At 49.4% G+C, this 21,008-nt stretch overlaps 1 protein-coding gene and 1 long non-coding RNA gene across 3 annotated transcripts in view; both read left to right on the top strand.

The window, feature by feature from the left end:
* Positions 1-21,008, top strand: part of LOC306811815 — a 152,368-nt gene that overhangs the window by 36,452 nt on the left and 94,908 nt on the right. The window lies entirely within an intron of this gene.
* On the top strand, positions 16,532-19,058 carry LOC306811721 (FXYD domain-containing ion transport regulator 3-like). Of its 2 annotated transcripts, none has more exons than XM_079325680.1 (8): positions 16,532-16,667; positions 17,301-17,357; positions 17,531-17,560; positions 18,026-18,049; positions 18,159-18,233; positions 18,705-18,735; positions 18,824-18,867; positions 18,946-19,058. In XM_079325680.1, exons 1-8 carry the CDS (start codon positions 16,547-16,549, stop codon positions 18,963-18,965), a joined length of 402 nt encoding a protein of 133 aa, XP_079181806.1. In that variant the 5' UTR covers positions 16,532-16,546; the 3' UTR covers positions 18,966-19,058. The 2 variants fall into 2 exon arrangements, with proteins under 2 accessions (XP_079181806.1, XP_079181807.1); XM_079325681.1 differs by having other exon boundaries at positions 18,824-18,871; positions 18,956-19,043.

The raw sequence follows: 21,008 nt of genomic DNA, 5'->3' as shown, positions 1-21,008 counted from the left end.
CAGGCTCCAGTGCCACAGACGCCCTGCTTGAGGGAACAGAACCCCCAGGCCTCACTGCAAACGCCTCGCTGGCTGCAGACACCCCCTTTTCCAGCTGCAGCTACTGGCAGGAGCCCTCCCAAACCAATGGTGTCTTCATGGAAATTTGGTTACAAAGTCAGCTTAGATCCAGAGGAAGAACAGAAAGCACACAGCAAGCCCAAAGCCACAGATGCTGCACCGAGGCAAAAACTCGACTTACTTGCCAAGTGGGTTAGAAAATATCCCGAATAAGCCACAGTGTACAGAGTGCAAACTGCAGCAGCCACTTGCTGGATCATGGTGGCTGCGCTGCACACGTCTGCAGACTGTGCCCCTGCAAGCGCAGGAGGACAGTCAGGGCTGGGCTGGTGCTGGGAATGCCTCAGGCAGGAGGATCCCCCGGCAATCAGCAGCACCCAGAGCCGCTCTGGGCACTGAGGCCTCTGTGTCCCACAGCAGTGGGATGTGGCAATGTTCCTGTGACATCACAGCAGCAACTCACACACAAACCGCTTGGAAGGTTCTCCTATGTCACCAAGGAGCACAAAGAATCCTCCCAGGGCACAGCCCACTGCCCAAAGGATCCAAGAGGAAATCCGAAAATGCAGCAAACAAGGATACCCCATAGTCCAGCCTGAGCACTGAGGAGGAGCAAGGACGGGACAAAACCAAAGGAAACAGGACCTTTAGTCGCTGATGCTTCTGACTAAAACCAGCAAAGCTTGTTCTATCTGGGATCTTCGTTCTAGTTCTAAAAACAAGCAAGGTTCTCCACTCTAAATATACAGAGCACAGAAACTAGGGAGGAGGTAGGATTAGGAAGGAGGAGGAGCTGGAGGAGGAGGAGGGAGATAGGAAAAGGAGGAGCAGTAAGAGGAGGAGCAAGAGGAGGCACAGGAGAAGAAACAGGAGATTCCAGTGCCCCCTGTGGCCGCAGCACCCCCGACCACGGTGCCATCGCCCCCAGCACATCCTGCAGGGGAACGGGGAGGGAAAGCTCGTCCAAATCTATCGGGAGGTCCCTGAGAGGATGTTTTTATTGGGGTGTGTTTGGAGCTGGCAGATTGCAGAATTGAGCCCCAAATATTGTCTGGCGCTCTCTGGGTGGTTTTTTTTTTTTCTGTCTGTATGTTTGGATCTTGCAGGAGCCCAAAGCTGAGCCCCTTGGGGGGGGTCTTTGGGGGTCCATGTGGCCACTGCCCAGTATCAGCAGGGGGAGGACATTGGTGCTGGGGACCCCTGGGAGAGCAGAGAAGAGAAACCCCTGGGACCTGCAGAGCAGGGAGAGCAGAGACGGGTGATGCCGGAGCTGGGGGGGGCCCTGGCAGCCTGGAAAGCGGGGGGGGGGGGGGGGGGGGGGGGAATCAGGAGAGGAGGGACCCCTGAGATCCCAGGGATCTCAGAGTGAGACATTAGTGAAGAAGGGACCCCACGGACTCCCAAAAGTCCCTGGATCATCCCTAAGCAGGACCCTGGAGAAGGTGGAACCTCTGGAGCCATTGACCCCCGCCCCCATCATCCCAGGGAAGGGAAACCTCTGGAACCCCAAAGTGGAGAGATCAGAGATGGGGAACACCTTGGAGAGTTTTTTGGAGCTGAATATTGATATTTTGTAGAATTTAATGGACACAAGACACCTCCTACGTTCTAGAGATGGATTTGGGCAGGAGGAGCCCCTAGCCCAAGGAGCCCCCACCTTGTTTTTCCCCTCAAACCAGGTTTTGTCATTCCCAGGCCACGGCTTGATGAAGGAGGAAGAAAAGCCCCACAAGTGCTTGGAATGTGAGAAGAGCTTCTGCTTCAGGTCCCACCTGAGGGTACACCAGAACATCCACACTGGGGAATGGCCTTACAGGTGTGGGAAATGTGGGAAGTGTTTCAGTTGGAGCTCCAACCTCACCAAGCACTGGGAGATCCACACCAGGGAACGGCCTGGAATGTGGGAAGACCTTCAGGTGGAATTCTGAGCTCGTTGCCCATCAGCACGTCCATACCAGGCTCGATCGAGGGATGGAGACACGAAGGGACCCGGAGCTCTCACTTGACCCGACACGAACAGAGGCACCACTAAGGGAAGCCCTGTGAGTGCCCCGGGTGTGGGAAGAGCTTCATGCTCTGCTCCAGCTCCACCCCGCATGGGAGAACCGGTGTTGGATCCCCAGTGACTCCTGTTGGGCAGAGCCCTGGTAATCCCTGTTCCAGGTGATCCCCGTTGGGCGGGGGGAAGTTGGAGAGATTTCTTTTCCTTCTCCTTATGTTGCTGTGATTTAGTTGGTAATAAATTCACTCGCCGTGCCCAGCCTGGGTCTGTTGTGGCCGTGCCGGAGTTTGCTGAGGGATCTCTCCCGGTCCTAATCCCCACCCAGGAACCTTCGGTTCCATTTTCTGTCCCCTGTGCGGCTGCCAGGGGCAGGGACAGAGCGGCTTTGGGGGGTCCCTGGCATCGGGCGAGCCCTCGCCATGGGCACGCTGAGATCTCGCGTACCTGGGGGCGCAATTCTGGGCACAGCTGAGCTCCCACCTGCCCAGCGCCCCAAGCTTCCTGCTCCGCAAAGAAACCCCATCCGGGGCAGCGATCCAAAACCAGCCGGAGCGCGCTGCAGCCAATCAGAGCGCGAAAAGTTGATGACTCATCAATTGCCGGGGTAATCTCAGAAAAACATGATCGCCGAAATGCTCTCAGCCAATCAGAGCTCGCGGCGCTGCTGAGCCCGCACTGCTCCGGCCCGGGGCTCCCCGCGTAGCCCCAGCGGCTGCTCTGGGGCTGGCGGCTCCTGCCCGGGCCATGGGGCGAGTGGCGGCAGCTGGGGCCGGACTGGTGGCACAGCATCCCAGCGCAGGGGCAGGGATGGAGCTGGGGCAGCGCTGGGCTCTCGGCCGCTCCCGCCCGCACTCGGTCCCCACTGCAGCCGCTCCCGCCACGGCAGCGCGGGGGGGCCCGGCCTTGGCGCTGCCCCCTCCCACCAACCCAAATTCCCCTCGCGGGGGGCGCAGGTGGGGAGCGCTGGGAGCTGCGGCTGTGCCTGGACACTGCAGAGCCATCAGCGCCCCGCGCCATCCGGGGCGGGGGCAGCGAGTGGAGCTGAAGGTGCCGCACCCAGTTTGGGGGATCGGCTCCCTTGGGGGGCAGCGGCACCGGGCATGGATTGGGCATCCGAGAGTGACCAGCAGACGGACGAGTGACAGATCAGGGGGACTGTGAAGAGTGGGCAGCCAGAGAGCACTGAAAATCTCATCAGTGAGTACAGTGGGATCTTCGGGGACTAAACATGTCAGGGCATCCATGGAGGGGAGAAAGGGAAAGCCAGGAAGGGCTCCCAGCACAAGGGATGATGATACCAAAATAACTCTGAAGGGTCCCTTGGGAGCATGTTGAGGGAGTTTGCACATTCTTCCAGAGGTAATCAAGGACAGGGACACACAGGGGGCAATAAGGGAAGTCCAGAAGGGATTTAGGCAGCAGCATTCAGGGGATAAGTGGGAAAGATGAGCTGTTGTATTTTATTCCACCACTGTTAGAAGATGTGGGGAATGCGTTTGAAATGCAGGAGCTTTTATTTGTTCCTAATTCTGATTATTATTTACTGAGAAGGGATTTGATGGCTAATTTGGGAATACAAATTAATATTGTAAATGTGGTACAGAGTTGTGCCTTTGTCTGGCAGATGTCTAGCAAGGCCTATGCTCAAGTGAACCCAGAAGGTTGGGCCACTCCAGGAAAGTGCAGAAAATTAGATATGGAGCCTTTCCAAAGGACTTTGAAGCACCAGTACAAGTGGTGTCTAAAAGCAATACCGTATTCCAAGGGAGGGAAGGAAGGGCTCACAGCCTGTTATTGAGTCCCTACTAAAGGCAGGACTTTTGGAGCCAGGGATCTCTTCCTTTAATGCTCCTATCCTGCCAGTCAAGAAATCAGAGGGAATCCATAGAATGCTGCACAATGTAAGAATAATAAATGAGTATTGAACCAAGGGACCCCACAGTCTCAGATCCTTACAGGTTCCCTCCTCACACTGACACCAGTCAGTGCTTAATGTCAAAGATGCTTTCTGGCCATGGCCACTCACACAGGATGGTAAACTGTATTTTACCTTTGAGTGGGAACAAGAGGCAGAAGGGAAAATGGTAAAGACATGGACAGTCCTTCTGCAGGGATGCACGGAAGCACCAGCCTTATTCCGTCAAGCCTTGCAGAAAATATCAGAAGAACTTACCCCACCCCAGGGATTGGGTTAATGCAGGATGTGGATGACTTGCTCCAATAAGGACAACAAGAAGAGGCAGAAGAAACCTCTGTGAAATGGCTGAATGTTCAGGCCAAAAAGCACCTAGGAGTATTTGAAAAAAATAACTGCAAATGCTGGAAAAAAAAGCTTGAACATTTGGAACATATTTTGACTGAATTTTGTGATGTATTGACCCAGAGAAGGACCAGGGAATCTATGAAGTAAAGTTACCCAGCAATAAAATGGAGTTGGGACTATTCTGAGGATTAATAGGGAATTAATTAATAGGGGATTAATAGGGAATTGCTGAACCTCCATTGAAGATTCTCTGTTCAAGCCAGAATATTGTATGACTTTTTAACCACAGATAGCATCAATATTGTGGTATAGACACAAGAAACAGCAAAACTTCAGAAAAATGAAATAAAACCAAATGATTGGTGCCCCAGACATGGCTCTTTCAGACTCAGAAAAGAAATTTGAACTGTATGTGTGTTATAGCACATATTATATTATTTGATTTGGTAAATATTAAAATTAATCCTATATGTATAATGATGGAAAACTTGGCTGTAAGAATATAGTTTATTTTGTTTTTTCCATTAACCAGACTTAAAAATAGTAGTGTGATAAATATATTTTTCTTGGACTATAACATGGTGATGTAAAAAGCTTTTGTTCATGTGACTAACTCAGAGAATGGTAGAAAAGATAATCAGGAAATTCATCACATTTTTTGACTATGAGACTCTAGACCCCCAGAGAAGAAAAAAAAGTTGATTTACAAGTTAGGAGGGAGTGATTTTGAATAATGCATGAAGATCTATAAATATGCAACAGGTTAATGCATTTAAGGAAGTGTTTCTGAGTTAAGGTGTGCTCTTGGCTGAAGGCCAAGAACTCAGCTGTTATAAACCTTTTGCTTAATTGTTTGTCTCCTATTGTCTTTTATTGAACCTTTAAATATTTACCAGGAAAGCGAACCTAGTTTTTAAAAATATCGATATTACACAGGGCCATGCCAAAGGAATTATTGTGCTAAAATGTTTAACCCACTGCCCAGAGTGGCCTCATTGTCGCAGAATTGTGCAGCCACAGATTTAATAGGACCTTAGGCCCAAAAACTGATAGCAGGAGGATCTCCTGTTGTTCAAGTCTGGCACCAAGTTAAAGCTCTGATAACCAAAAGAGCCTCTCCATGAATGAGCAGTGCTCGGTGATTACACAATGAAACTTGTTCAGTGGCACAGGAGGATTTAGAATTGAGGACAGGGGAAGGGTTTAACCAGCCTCCTGTTTGAACAGCCTGCACAGGGGCTGGAAACAAACGCAGGCTGCATTCCAGTGACAGAGCTCCAGAGCCAGGCTGGGAGAGATTAATGAGACATTCCCTGGCCTGAGGGACAAAATGTGTTAATGGATGGGTCTGCAAGGGCAGGAGAAGGGAAGAGTTCCAAGACATGCTCTGATTAAGGAAAGTGAATTAGAGCAAGCACAGGTTACCCCCCCACATGGTCAGCTCAACCAGCGGAGCTGTGTGTGCTTGGAAGAGCCTGGCACTGAAATGCCCTGAGCAGGAAGGCTCAAATTATCTTCAGGGTGGCAAAAGCAATTCTGATCTCTTCAGCAATCACTGATCACTTATTAAGGTATTTCAGAAACAAGTAATTTCAAGATAAGGGAATGTGGAAGCTACAGACTCAGATGGGGAACTCATTTTACAGGAAATATCCATCACGGGTTATGGCTGCTTTAGGAATACAATGGGACCAACACAAGCCCTGGCACCACAAGAGCTCAGGTCAGGTAGAAGGAATGAATGGGGAAATAAAGAAACTCCTTTGGAAGCTGGTGATAGAAACCAAGATGCCATGGGTATGGCTTTTGCCATTGGCATAGGGAAGAATAAGAGCCAGACCCAGGGCAGATATTCAATTATCTCCCTTGGAATTGGTCTTTGGAATTCCTTACCCTGGTAATTCTCCATCTAGTGGAGAATAATCCTGCTTTTGTGTTGTCAGTTGCATGTGGGCCGAGGATGTGACAATCGAATTTTACTCCTAGGAGAAGTAGAAATAGCTTGATTTCATTGGAAATTTTTTGTGTATGTTTGGGCGAGGCTCTTAGTGATGGCAAAATTTCTGTTTGGGTTCTTCAATATTCACCTTTAGGATGGATTTTGCAAAACTAGAAGGGCTTTAAAGGTGATGGTTTAATGCATCAACAGGTAATAGAATATTGTTTGAAAAGAAAAAGAAGAAAAAAAAATAGGAGACTGTGGGCTTGCCACAGGTGAGTCAGGGGATTGCTGCTCTTGAACAGAAACGCCAGAACAGGCAGCCAGAAGAGGAGCTTTAGAAATGCAAATTAACACTGCTGAGGTAAAGTGTGGGCAATGTACCAGGGTATTCTTGCCTGGGGGAGGAATTGGGCTGATTCCCTCTGGCCCTCACCTCAAGCTCTGCTTGCTTGCACAGATGCAATTTGCACAGCTAAAGGCAGAGCCCACAGTGAGGATATCTGACTGCAACAGAAATTGGTTAAGCTGCAAAGGAAAACAGCAAATGGAGAATGTTGTGAAAACTTTACTAAAAAATCGTGGGGGAATCACCCTCTCCCCACTCCAACACTTGCTGTCACTGTCTAGGTTATATAGGGTGTATCAGAGCACTGTGGTCTTTTTTGCTAGTCCAGAGAAATCAGTTGGAAGTCCAAATATTTGATGATTTAATTAGAGAAAAGTGGTCAATTGATGCAGCCCTGGCTGGAGGAAGTGCTCAAAAATGGGGAAAAGATGAACAGAAACCAGAACAAACCCTGCAAATCCATGGCCTAGCCCCTGGAAAGCTTAATGAATTCATATGAGGAGAAAAAAGATTCACCATATATATATATAAAATTAAATTAAAAACTAATTATTGTTGTCATTATTACTATTATTATTATTATTGCTACTATTATGTACTAAAGAATATATTATCCGTCCTCGAAATAACAATTGGTCACCTCCAGCTCCTGACCTTCCTGCTGACCAACCCAGGGAAATGAAGAACAAGACATTTCACTATGGGATGGGATCACATTACCTATTAACAGAAGGAGGAAGAGTTTGTGGAAAATCAAATTACTCAATCTGCTGTTTGCAAAAAAATGATAACCAGAAAGTGGTAAAACAGATACCAAAGGAAATAAGAAAGTAGATCATGTACCAGTTCAAATGTAGAAAGGATGGGAATTGGACTGCTTTTTGTGGTTCCCTGGCAGACCATGGGTTAAACTAATGCTGTTCCTCCTCTGATGTGCTACACCAACTCTCATCTTTTTCCCATGCACGACACCTTGCTGAGTGCAGCTCATTCAGCCGCTGAGCAAGGGGATGCAGGTGGCAGCCAGGCCTGATCCAGAAACGGCTACAAAAGGACAGGGAGTGAGGGCACTGAGAATAATCCCAAAAACAAAGAGGACACAGGAAGAACAAACAGGGTCGATGAGTGAATCTGCTTGGAGATAAGGCCAGAGACTTGTACATGAGAAAGCAACGGGAGAAATCTTCAGTTTCAGAAAATGTAACTAATTGACACAGACTGCTGCTCAGCTAAGATTTTCCTCAATTCCTGAACTTCAAAAAGAAGAAACACTTAACAGAGCCAGGAATATCGGATATTATACTAAAGCAGTGGCACATATTAAGGGGGACATGCAAAAGGCGGATCAGGAAATCTGAACCTTCCAAGTCCCTCAGCTAGTGGGGAAAGGGAGAGGGAGATGCAGCCAGGAAAATGAGGATAAAAAGTAGGCTGTGTTTTAGAGACCGCATGGAAAATGCCGATAGACTCTCCCTTTGTTCACGAATAAAGTCACTGTAACAGAAATCTTCTGTCTCCTTTGTGCACACAAAACTCTGGCCACGTGAATTTTCCCGCACAGCCACGGGGCCTCTCTCAAACATCCTTTCCCAGGCTCCCACTCCTGCTGGGGCTCCAGGTGCGTCCCGGCTCCATCCTGGATTCACCCCCAGCTCCCACCGCCCTCAGCTCCTGTTCACCCCAAGCTCCCGGCGGTTCAGGGCAGCAGCGGTTCCTTTGGAGAATGCACATCCCTGAGTATAGTCAGATTGTGAGCCCTCTCTACCTGGTCACTCGCAAGAAGAACAATTTCCACTGGGGCCCTGAACAACAGCAAGCCTTTGCCCAGATCAAACAGGAGATTGCCCATGCAGTAGCCCTTGGCCCAGTTAGGATGGGACCAGATGTAAAGAATGTACTTTACTGTGCAGCCAGGAGCCATGGTTTGTCTTGGAGCCTGTGGCAGAAGGTGCCTGGCGAGACCCGAGGCTGACCCCTGGGATTTTGGAGTTACAGAGGATCTGAAGGTAACTGTACCCAAACGGAGAAGGAAATCTTGGCTGCCTATGAGGGAGTCCAAGCCACTTCAGAAGTGATTGGCATGGAAGCACAACTCTTCCTGGCATCCCGACTGCCAGTGCTGGGGTGGATGTTCAGTGGAAAGGTTCCCTCCACCCACCATGCCACCAGTGCCATGTGGAGCAAGTGGATTACTCTCATCACTCAGCGCGCCAGGATAGGAAAACTAAATCACCCTGAGATTTTGGAAATAATTACAAACTGGCCAGAAGGAGAAAGTTTTGGTGTCACAGATGAGGAACAAGAACCAGTGACATGGGCTGAGGAAGCTCTGCCATACAACCAGCTACCAGCAGAGGAAGCACGCTACGCTTTGCTCACCAACGGTTCCTGTCGCATCGTAGGGATGAATCGGAGGTGGAAAGCAGCTGTATGGAGCCCCACACGACAGGTCACAGAGGCCACTGAAGGAAAGGGCAGATCAAGTCAATTTGCTGAACTCAAAACCATTCAGCTTGCCCTAGACATCACAGAAAGAGAGAAGTGGCCAAAGCTCTATTTGTATACTGATTCCTGGATGGTAGCCAATGCTCTGTGGGGATGGTTGAAGACATGGAAAGAGGCGAACTGGCAGCGCAGAGGGAAACCAATTTGGGCTGCTGAAGAACGGAAAGACATCGCTACTCAACTAGAGAAGCTACCTGTGAAAGTTTGCCATGTAGACGCCCATGTCCCTAGAAGTAGAGCCAATGAAGAGCAGCAAAACAATCAGCAGGTAGATCAGGCTGCAAAGATAGGGGTGTCGAAGATAGACCTTAATTGGGAACACAAGGGAGAATTGTTGCTGGCTTGATGGACCCACGATGCCTCAGGTCACCAGGGCAGAGATGCCACCTATAAGTGGGCACGAGACCAAGGGGTGGATCTAACCAAGGACAGTATTTCCCAGGTTATCCATGACTGTGAGACGTGTGCTGCCATCAAGCAGGCTAAGGGGGTGAAGTCCCTCTGGTATGGGGGGCAGTGGTCCAAGTATAAGTATGGAGAGGCCTGGCAGATTGATTACATCACACTGCCTCAGACCCACCAGAGCAAGCACTACATCCTAACCATGGTGGAAGCCACCACTGGATGGCTGGAGACCTATCTGGTGTCTCATGCCATAGCCTGCAACACCATCCTGGGGCTTGAAAAGCAGGTCCTTTGGAGGCATGGTACTCTTAAAAAGATTGAATCATATAATGGGACTAATTTCAAGAATAATCTCATTAACACTTGGGCTAGGGAACATGGCATTGAGTGGATGCATCACATCCCTTACCATGCACCAACTGCAGGTAAAGTGGAAAGGTACAATGGATTACTGAAAACCACCTTGAAAGCATTGGGTAGAGGGTCTTTTAAAAACTGGGAACAGCATTTAGCAAAGGCCACTGGGTTAGTCAACACCCGATGTTCCACCAACTGAGCAGGTCCTGCCTAGTCTGACTCCCTTAATATAGTGGATGGAGATAAAGTCCCAGTGGCCCATGTCAGAGGTTTGTTAGGGAAGGCAGTATGGATTAATGCTGCCTCGAGTACAGGCAAACCCATTTGTGGGATTGTCTTTGCTCAAAGACCAGGATGTACATGGTGGATAATGCAGAAAGATGGAACAACATGATGTGTGCCTCACAGAGAACTGATTGTGGGGTGAGACATAAGGAAATGTGTAAGTGTTGAAGGTCTGAGCAAGTAAGATGGAAGGAAATGTGTAAGTGTTGAAGGTGTGAGCAAGTGAAAGAAAAGTTTTTACTTAATGAAGTTTTAATATGTTCACAATATGGAGATAAGGGGTGGAATGTCCTGGGGTGACGTTACAATCCTTTGTATCCCCAATCGTGTGTGTTGTTCATGCCTGGATGTTCGGTGGTTTTAGAGTTGATTCTGTGAAGGTTTGTTTTGTCTTATTAGCCAGTGCCCCTCCCCCATCGTCTGGGCTGGGGGGAGGGGGGCTCGCAGGTTGGGCTGCCTGCTTTGCCGGCTCAGCGCCTGGGCTTTTACTTTGCTTGGCTTTCTTTTTTTCCCTTATTAGTTAGTTTAGCTAGAAATCCCACCCGAACCTGACCTGGAACATCAAGAAACCCCGGACTCTGCCTGTTCATGGCAAGCACTACGCTTTTTGCCCTCCCTGGCACCGGCGACGTTGAGTCGGTACATCCACTCAGACGGTGTAAGTTTTTTTGTCATCCGGCACCGTGGCTGTTTTTTTCTTCTGTTGGGGAGTGTTTTTCTTTTGTGGGTTTGGTAAATAAACAAGTTTTTTCCACTTTTCCTCTGAGGAAATTCTTCCCGAACCTGTGGTGGGAGGGGGAGGAGTTGTTTGAGTTTGTTCTTTAGGGGGCTCCTTTTGGAGATTTTTCCCCTAATTTTGTCCTAAACCAGGACAGTTGTGTTTCTCAAATGCTGTAATCCTCACTGCCCAGCCAGCACCTGGAGTGTGCTGCACATAGTAAATAATAAAAATCACAAGATAACAGAATATGCTAAGTTGGACACATGAAAGTTAAGTCCAACTCTTGTCTCTTTGCAGGACACCCCAACACATGCTGAAGGAATTGTGCAAACTTCTTAAACTCTGTCAGGCTTGGTGCTGTGACCATTCCCCTAAGGAGCCTGTTCAGTGTCCTACTACCCTCTGGGTAGAAAACGTTTTCCTGATATCTAACCTAACCTCTCCTGAGGTTTTAACCTCTTTCACCTTCATAACTAGAACAGTCCTGGATTTTGTGTAAGGTTTACAATAATTGCTAAGTCTTCTATGAGTGCAATGCCACAGATAAAAATAAATAAATGTGCTGTGCCATGTGTTCTAAGGACACCCTCCCTGAGCAGGGAGATAAGACCAAATGACTCAGTGTGGTTCCTTCCAACCTGACACATTCTGTAATTCTCTGATTCCTTGAAATGTTTTAATGTTTACAGGAGAGTGTGTGTAGAGCACAGTAGCATCTAGTGCTCTGTAAGCACATCAAACTGATGTGGCTTATCCTGAAAACCAAATTAATGCAACAAACAAGACAATACTGAAACAAAAGTCAGCAGCAGCTGTCCCAAGTGAGGCTGCATAGAATAACTGTTATAAGAAGAATTTTTTTAAAAAATGGCAGTTAAAACTAAGAAAGGTCTCTGAAATGTCTTGCTCCTGGCAGTGTGCAAGAAAATAAGAAATAGGACATGCTGTATTAGCATAACACACCTGCTACATATAAACTGTGATGGCTTATTTAAAAGAAAGTCACTTCAGCAGCTTTTGTATAGTAGTTAAAATTTTAAACAATTAGTGCTATTACATTCTCATTTTTAGTGTTGTTTTATGTGTATTTATTTACTATCTCAAATTTCTTTAGCCTCAGTGCTTGGCCTGTTATGTGTACAAACAAAAACACTAGCAGTTGACTTTAAGCTTTTGCATCTGAGGAAATATGCTTCCTCTTCAAACAAGAAGATCAGGACTGTTTCAGTCAGAAAGTTCTCCTATTCTGGCCTTAACCTGTGACTTATATAATAATTTTGCTTTGTAAATGGGAATTTCTAGTGCCTGTTAAATGGAAAATACCTAAGAAACAGTAAAAATCTACAGCTGAGAAGTGTCAAAGATAATTTACCTGAAAATTAGCAAAAAGAGTCCATATTGTACTGAGTTGTGGTGGTGTCATTCTGATGGTAGGTATCTCCTATTTGCATTATATGTCCAATGTAAAAGAAATTAATGTAAGGAAACTGTTAAGGTACTTAATACCCTATCAGCACAAAGAAAAATCAAAATTGGTGATCATAACTGGTGGGAGTTATTAAGATTGGAACATGAGGAAAGAAGAAAGCCAAAGCGGAGGTATTGGCAAAAGAATCCAGAAAGGGTTGTGTATATCATGCTGTTACTGCTGTACCTCGTACTGGAATGTTAAAGCTAAAAGCTGGGACAAAACTAAGAAGCAATACCAAAAGAGAGAGACAAAGTGGGAGACCCCAGGACGCACTCCCTGCTGCCGAGAAGATTAAACAACCCTCAGCTACTGGTAGCAACCCCATAGGCCTTGAGGGAGGAAGAGGGATGAAAACGACTCATCCTATTGCTAATTATGACAAAAGGAAATAGTGCTGATGCTTGTTCCAAGTGTTACCGGACAATTAGGTACACGGTATCCACCCTTGCCTTCCACATACACATCAATTCAGCCTGCTATAATAAGCACAACTTAGAAACCTGCACTATCATGGGAAAAAGTTACTGGGTAGCCACCAATTTGGGAAAAGGAGGGTGGGCCCATAGGAATACCAAAGTTGCCCAGTAGGAGAAGCACACTTCTGATTCACAAAAGAAGGTATGAGGGGATATTGAGATCAGGGAGGAGTGCAAGATCCCTACACGGAGGAATTGATAAAGAACATAACCAAAGCGTTCAAGGGAACAAGGACAAACCGTGAGAGAAGTTTTAACATGTACAAGAAATTGAAATAACAACTCAGCAAACTGGACTTACCCACATCGGGAAAGAATTTATTTGTGGAATTAATGAAAGAAATTACTACTGAATTGAACTCACTGTTGGATCTGTGGAGGAATGCAGATGATTGATTACAGACATGGAGGGGGTGGGATTAGACCCAGAACAGTTATTGCAGTGGAACCAAACAGAAATATTGAACGGAGTCTATGGACCTGAAGGGTGAGTTCTAAATCATGAGGTAATAGGAGAAGTATGTATAACACATCAGGAAACGATGTGAGGCACATCCCCTCTAAGACTATCTTGATTACAAATACAAGCAGTCATGGTGGCCCAAAGCTCCAAAAGGATATTGGGGAAAGTAAAGTAAAGCTAATTGTATAAAGAACAATTTTACAGGACTACGATGGTATAATAAGAATAAAGCTAACCCATACGAAGAAGTAAAAAATGTAAGAACATATTGGCAACAACCTGAATCAGTTACACTAAGCTGGAAAGCCCCATACAGAATATTTTGGCTCTGCAGGAAAACAGCTTATAATACCCTACCAGAAAGATGGAGGGACATGTACTCTAGGGATTATCCAGCCTGCGTTTTTTGTGTTACCAAAAGAAAAAGGTAATAGAGTGTTAGGAGTTCCCTTGTATAAAACTTTGTATTGAAACAAAAGCAGCCCTGCCACAGGGTGAACACAAAGGATAAGGAATGGCCCCCAGAACGAATTATCGAGTACTATGGACCAGACCTGGGTTCAAGATGGGAGCTGGGGTATTACACTCCAGTTTATCTGCTAAATAGAATTATCAGGCTACAAACTGCAATAGAAATTACTGCCAATTGAACAGCCTGAGCAATGGAATTCATAGCTAAACAACTCACTCAAACTAGAGCAGCAGTATATCAAAATCAACTAGCCCTAGATTATCTATTAGCTGAAGAAAATGGAGTGAGTGAGAAGCTCAGCAATTCTGAATGCTGCTTAGAAATTAATAAAAAGGGTAAAGTAATTACTAAAATTACAGAAGAAATAAAATGAATAGCCCACGTACCTGTACAAACCTGGAACTCTATGCTTAATGATAACTGGTAGAAAAACCTGTTAGGAGAAGGTTAGTAAAAGAAATTAAGTTTTTTATTAATATGTGCATTATTAGGACTATTGCTCATCTCTTGTTTTGTTCCATGCTTCATTTGAGTAATCCAGTCTTGGATCAAGAAATTCAAGTTGTTGCAATACCAGTAGATCCTGAGATGGCAACGAAATTAATGGCAGTAAATGAATTAAATCTAGTACAAAAAGTACTGACACAACTTGAAGCTTGAACACAAATCAATGTGATTAAAAAAAAGAAGTGGGGAGATTGTGATAATTGATAAAAGATTTGTGTTAATCATGAAAGTATTGGGGTTTGTATAAACCAGAATACTTAGGTCTGAAATGAAGCAGGACACTAAAGAAAGGAAAATATAAGATTAAATAATTCTGTTTTAAATTCCCCCTGTTATGAATATTGCGTTTTGTAAATAAGTTGTATCTACTGACAGCTTGCCAAATAAGGCTTTCACACAGCCCAACAGATTCTGCAAAATCAGGTTTCCTGCCTTTGTGTAATCAATTGTGTTATCTATCCCTAAGAGCAGAGTGCCTGACTTGAGCCATTTCCTTATCTACCAAGAGCAGATGGTTATCTATGGGACAAATTGCCGAGAGACTTCACGTCGTCCAGCGATCACACGGACCACCACTGCTTACCTGGCAAAATTATGACAACAAAAAAATAGCGATTATTGGTGACAACATGGAAACCATGGTATAAAAGGGAGCTGCAAACCAAAGTTCGGTGGAGCATGGAGTGGGGTGTGACCCCTCTGCCCCCCAGCGCTGCTTGCTCTGTCTAAATTTTGCTTCTCTTGGATCTCAGAATGACCCCGAGATCCTCGGAGTGACCCCTGCAATGAGAGACCCGCGGAGACTCCCGAGAGGAGCGAGAGAAGAGGAAGAAGCAGGAGAAATAAAAATGTGGACGAACTGGAATAGGCTGAAAGGATGATTTTAAAGAGAAGAGAAAATTAAGTATTAAAGAATTGGGTGGTCCAGGGCCTCTGGGTTTTGCTGCCCAAATAAATTGGGTGGTTTTTGTCCTGGTTTTCGGGCAGTTCTGCGTCTGGGGAGGGAATTTAGGGGGGAATTTGGGGATCGGGTGCGCCCTTGTAGGGTTCTAACAGGGCTCTCTGGGCCGCGGGGTGTGATGGGAGTTGTAGGCGCGGATATAATGGGGCTCAATGGGGCCGCGGTGCATCACGGGAGATAGAGGCACTTCTTTAACGCATCTCGATGAAGCCGCAGGGCATAACGGGAGGTAGAGGCACGGCGGTAATGGCGCGCTATGGGCGCCGCGAGGCATTATGGGCGCTGTGATCTCGGAAGTCGCTGTAACGGAGTGCTTGCGGGTCCGGGAGGGTACTTGTGGGTCCACACAGGCACCTGGGCCGATCCTATGGGGTCGGGAAGCGCTTGGAGAGCACTCGCGGGGCTCTATCGGTTCTCTTTGGGGCGCGGGACGTGACGGGAGTTGTAGTTGTCTGAGGGGGTTGTGTTGCCGCTGGGGATGACGGGAGATGTAGGCCCAGCCACCATAAGTATCTATGTGGCGCGGGGCATGATGGGAGTTGGAGTCCCAGCTTTAGCGGCACCCTTTGCATACCGCGAGGCATGATGGGAGCCATAGTTAGGACGCCTCTGTGTTATTTTGAGCACTCGTAGGTCCGAGGAGGCGTTCAGGGGGCTCCTGGAGGATCCGGGGCGAGACTGCGGGGCACATGGAGGAGGATAAGGAACTCTGGGGAGCGCGGGGCCTGACGGGACTTGCAATTTCAGCTCTCTTTGGCCGCGAGGCATGACGGGAGTTGCAGAAACAGTTTCATTAAGTTTCAATGGGGCCGGGATGCATGACGGGAATCGTAGGCTAAGTGTGCCTAAAACGGCGCCGACTTCAGGCCCCGCCCACATGTCCTGTTCCCGGCTACTGATTGGTTGCAGGCGTGACGGGCGGGAGCTTCAGCCAATGGGAGGTGGGGAAAACGGGAACAGCTCATTCAACCCCTCTACTCCCTCCCAGTACAGCCCAGTTCATCCCAGTACAGCCTCAGTGCCCCTCCAGTCCCTCCCAGTATAGCCCATTTCATTCCACTACATCTCCAATACCCCTCCAGCCCTTCCCAGTACAGCCCAGTTTATCTCCAGTGCCCCTCCAGACACTCCCAGTTCATCCCAGCACATCTCCAGTGTCCCTCCAGTCCCTCCCAGTACAGCCCCAGTCCCTTCCAGTACCCCCCAGTGTCTCTCAGTATCACTCCCAGTTTGTCCCAGTCCTCCCCGTGCCCCCTCAGTGTTCCCAGTACTCCCAGAATTCCCCAGTCTGTCCCAGTATTACTCCCAGTATGTCCCAGTCCCTTCCAGTGCCCCCCCAAGGCCAAACCTCCGTTCTGACCCCGCCCCCTTCCTTGGCCCCGCCCCCTCCCAGTTCCCCCATTTCCAGTTCCTCGTGGCTGCTCTGGGAAGGTGAGTGGGGCCCCCAGTTCCTCCCAGTAACCCCCCAGTTCATCCCAGTAACCTCCCCAGTAACCCTCAGTCTATGCCAGTAACTGCCCAGTAACCCCCCGTCCTTCCCAGTAACCCCCCCAGCCTCTCCCAGTTCATCCCAGTAACCCCCCCGTTCTTCCCAGTAACCTCCCCAGTAACCCCCCCAGCCTCTCCCAGTTCATCCCAGTAACACCCCAGTAACCCCCAGTCCCTCCCAGTAATACCCCAGTTCATCCCAGTTATCCCCCAGCCCTCCCCAGTTTCTCCCAGTCCCCCCCAGTTTGTCCCAGTCCCACCCTGCTCAGGAATCCCAGTGACTCATCCCCCACTGGTCCCTCCCAGTTCCCTTCCAGTATATCCCAGTCCCCTCTCAGTCCCTCCCAGTTTGCTCCAATCCCCTCCCAGTCCCTCCCACTTCTCTCCCAGTCCCTCCCAGTTTGTCCCAGTCCCACCCTGCTCAGGAATCCCAGTGACTCATCCCCACCAGTCCCTCCCAGCTTGCCCTAGTCCCCTCCCAGTCCACTCTCAGTTTGCCCCAATCCTCCCCCCAGTCCCTTCCCAGTTTGGCCCAGTCCCTCCCCCTGGGACCCTCTGGAATTTCTCCTCCCCTAGGGATCAAAGGTCACGGAATGGAGCGGGAAAGTCTCAGGGCACTGGTGATACTGGGAGGTACTATGAGGGACTGGGAGTGACTGGGATGGACTGGGAATGGATTGGGATGAACTGGGAGGGATTTTAGGGGAACTGGGATGAACTAGGATGACTTTGGGCATTACTGGGAGGAACTGGGCCCAGTGCCCACCCCAAACTGGTTTAACTGGTGTCCCCTTCCCCCCTCCCAGTTTTGTCCCTGGCCAGAGGAGACCCCCCTGGTGAGTGACTGAGACTGAACTGGGGTGGACTAAGAAGGACTGGGAAGGGAACTGGGAATGGACTAGGATGGAACTGGGAGGGACTGGGAATGGATTGGGAGGGACTGGGATGAACTGAGAGGGTCTGGATCATACTGGGATAGAAAACCCATACTGGTTTATACTGGGTGGAAGAGGTCTGTACCAGTTCATACTCGTTCATACTGGGAGGGAGGCTCCAAACTGGTTTGTACTGGTCTCTACTGGTCCATATTGGTCTATACTAGTCCATACTGGCCCATACCGGTTTGTACTAGTCCATACTGGTTTATACTGGTCCATACTGGCCCGTACCGATTTGTAGTGGTCCATATTGGTCCATACTAGTCCATATTGGCCCATACCAGTTTGTACTGGTCCATATTGATTTATACTGGTTTATACTGGTCCATACTGGCGCCTCTAACCCCTCTCTTTCCCCTCCAGATGCTGCCAGTCCCTTCCATTATGGTGAGTGGGGAGAACTGGGAGGGACTGGGAATGTCCCCAAGATGTATCTCAGGTGTCCCCAGGTGTATCTCAGGTGTTCCCAAGCTGTCCTTCTGTGTCCCCTCCCCAGACTGGTGTCACCTGCGCGTTGGTGGCCTCGTGGTGGCCGCGGTGCTGAGCGCGGTCGGGATCATCATCCTGTTCAGTGAGTGCCACACCTGTCACCTGTCATTGTCACCTGTGTCACACCTTTGTCACACTTGTGTCACCTGTCATTGTCACCAGTTATTGTCACTTACATGCCATTGTCACCTGTGTGTCACTGTCATCTGTTCAGTGAGTGCCACACCTGTGTCACCTGTGTGTGCCATACCTGTGTGTCACTGCCACCTGTTCAGTGAGTGCCACACTTGTCACCTGTGTCATTGTCACCTGTGTCACCTATGTGTGCCACACCTGTCACCTGTGTGTCACTGTCAGATGTGTCACACCTGTGTCATTGTCACCTGTTCAGTGAATGCCTCACCTGTGTCACCTGTCACCTGTGTCATTGCCACCTGTTCAGTGCCACATCTGTCACTGTCACCTGAGTCATTGTCACCTGTCATTGTTACCTGTGTGACACCTGTGTCACTCCTGCGTCATTGTCCCCTGTGTCACTTTTGTGTCCTCTTAGGTGGGATGTGCAAGTGCTGGAGCAAGGCCAGGTGAGACCTTTGGACATTTGGGGACACTGGGGATATTTGGGAACATTTAGGGACATTTGGGGACACTGAGTTGTCCCCTTCCATGCAGCCGCCGGCGCCCACCCCCGGAGCTGCCACCTGTACCTGGGACAGGTGAGTGTCCCCTTCCCCTGGGACGTTTGAGGATATTTGGGGACAGTACCACTCTGACCATCCTCCATCTCTCTGCAGGAGCTGCCAGCTCGTGCTGAGCTCGAGCTGTCCCCAAGTGTCCCCCAAAATGTCCTAAATGTCCCCAAAATGTCCCCAGAAAAGGATGATGAATAAAATTGGGTGAGGAAAAAAGGATTTTGGTCATTGGGGGAGGTGCAGTGGCACTGTGGGGACAGTGGGGGGGACATGGGGACAGCGGGAGGGGATGTTGTGTGATGGTGGCACTGGGAGGGGACAAAGACAGAGGTGACACTAGGGTGACAATGGCCTTGGGGACATTGGGTCAGTGGTGGCATCAGGAAGGGACACTGAGTGATGGTGGCCTTGGGAACATCGGGTGATGGTGGCACTGGGAGGGGACAAAGACAGAGGTGACACTAGGGTGACAATGGCCGTGGGGACATGGGTCAGTGGTGGCACCAGGAAAGGACACTGGGTGATGGTGGCACTGGGAGGGGACATTGGGGTGACAATGGCCTTGGGGACATCAGGTCAGCAGTGGCACCAGGAGGGGACACTGGGGGTGATGGTGGCCTTGGGGACATCAGGGTGACAGTGGTGGCCTCAGGAACATCAGAGCGATGGTGGCACCTGGAGGGGACACTGGATCCATGATGGTGGCCTTGGGGACATCGAGGCATTGGTGACATCAGGAAGGGACACTGGGGTAACAGTGGCCTTGGGGACATCACAGCAATGGTGGCACCAGGAGGGGACATTGGGTCAACAGTGGCACCAGGAGAGGACATGGGGGCGACAGTGGGGACATCAAGACAATTGTGGCACAAGAAGAGGACACGAGACCAATGATGGCACTCAAGTGACAGTGGTGGCCTTGGGGACATCAGGTCAATGATTGTGGCCTTAGTGACAGCCAAGGGTGATTGTGACACCAGGAGGTGACACTGGGTCAATGGTGGCCTTGGGGACATTGGGTCAACAGTGGCACCAGGAGGGGACACTGGGTTGACAATGTCAACCCAATGGAGTCATTGTGTCATGGTGGCTCCAGGTCCCCACCAGTGTCCAGTTGATGTCCCCACGCCCCTCAAACTGCCACCACATGTCTCCACACTGTCCCCTCGTGTCCCCATCTCCACGGTGACCACTGTCCCCATGCCCTCTCAATGTCCCCTCAGGTCCCATTGTCCTTGGTCATGTGGTGGCTACTGTCCCCTGATGTCTCTATCTATCCCCTCAGATTCTGATGTGGCATGGAAGCCACTGTCCCCTGATGTCCCTGTGGCCATGGTGACATGGTAGCCACTGTCCCATGATGTCTCCAATGTCCCCTCATGTCCCGATGTCCTTGGTGACATGGGGGCCACCGTCCCCCACTGTCTCTGCTGTTCCCACTGTCCCTGATGTCCTGGGTGATGTGGTGGCCACTGATCCCAGCTGTCCCCACATCCTTGGTTACATGGCGGCCACTGTCCCCTGATGTCCCCTAGGTCCCGATATCCTTAGTGACATGGTGGCCACTGTCCCTGGTGTCCCCTCATGTCTTGATGTCCCCATCTGTGCCCCATGTCCCTCACATCCCAGTGTCCTCAGTGACATGGTGGCCACTGTCCCCTGATGTCCCCCAATGTCCCCAATGTCCCCTCAGGTCCCAATATCCACAATGACATGGTGGCTTCTGTCCTCCAATGTCCCCATCCATCCCATCTGTCCCCTCATGCCCCTGATATCACCTAGGTGATGATGTCCTTGGTGACATGATGGCCACTATCCTAGCTGTCTCCAATGTCCCTTGATGTCCCAGTGCCCATGGTGACATGGAGCCCACTGTCCCCCAATGTCCTCATCTGTCCCTCACATCCAATGTCCTCGGTGGGGATATGGTGGCCACTGTCCCCATCTGTTCCTCATGTCCCGATGCCCCCAGCTGTCCCCGATGTCCCCACTGTCCCCTATGTCCCGGCGTCCTTGGTGACATGGTGGCCACTGCTCACAATGTCCCCTCATGTCCCGACATCCTTGGTGACACGGTGGCCACTGTCCCCAATTTCCCCTCATGTCCCAAGGTCCTCGGTGACATGGTGGCCACTGTCCCTGATGTCCCCTAGGTGCCAACATCC

This window comes from Erithacus rubecula, assembly GCF_903797595.1.
Source record: "Erithacus rubecula genome assembly, chromosome: 23".
Classification (NCBI taxonomy): Eukaryota; Metazoa; Chordata; class Aves; order Passeriformes; family Muscicapidae; genus Erithacus; species Erithacus rubecula.
The sequence above is the reverse complement of the archived record's forward strand: the minus strand, read 5'-3'. Positions and strand labels throughout refer to the sequence as shown.

Coding starts and splice junctions, on each gene's coding strand:
- LOC306811721 (XM_079325680.1), top strand. CDS start 16,547: ATGTCCCAGTCCCTTCCAGTGCCCCCCCAAGGCCAAACCTCCGTTCTG. Junction 17,358..17,530: donor GGCACTGGTGATACTGGGAG/GTACTATGAGGG, acceptor CCCCCCTCCCAG/TTTTGTCCCTGGCCAGAGGA. Junction 18,736..18,823: donor AAGTGCTGGAGCAAGGCCAG/GTGAGACCTTTG, acceptor CCTTCCATGCAG/CCGCCGGCGCCCACCCCCGG.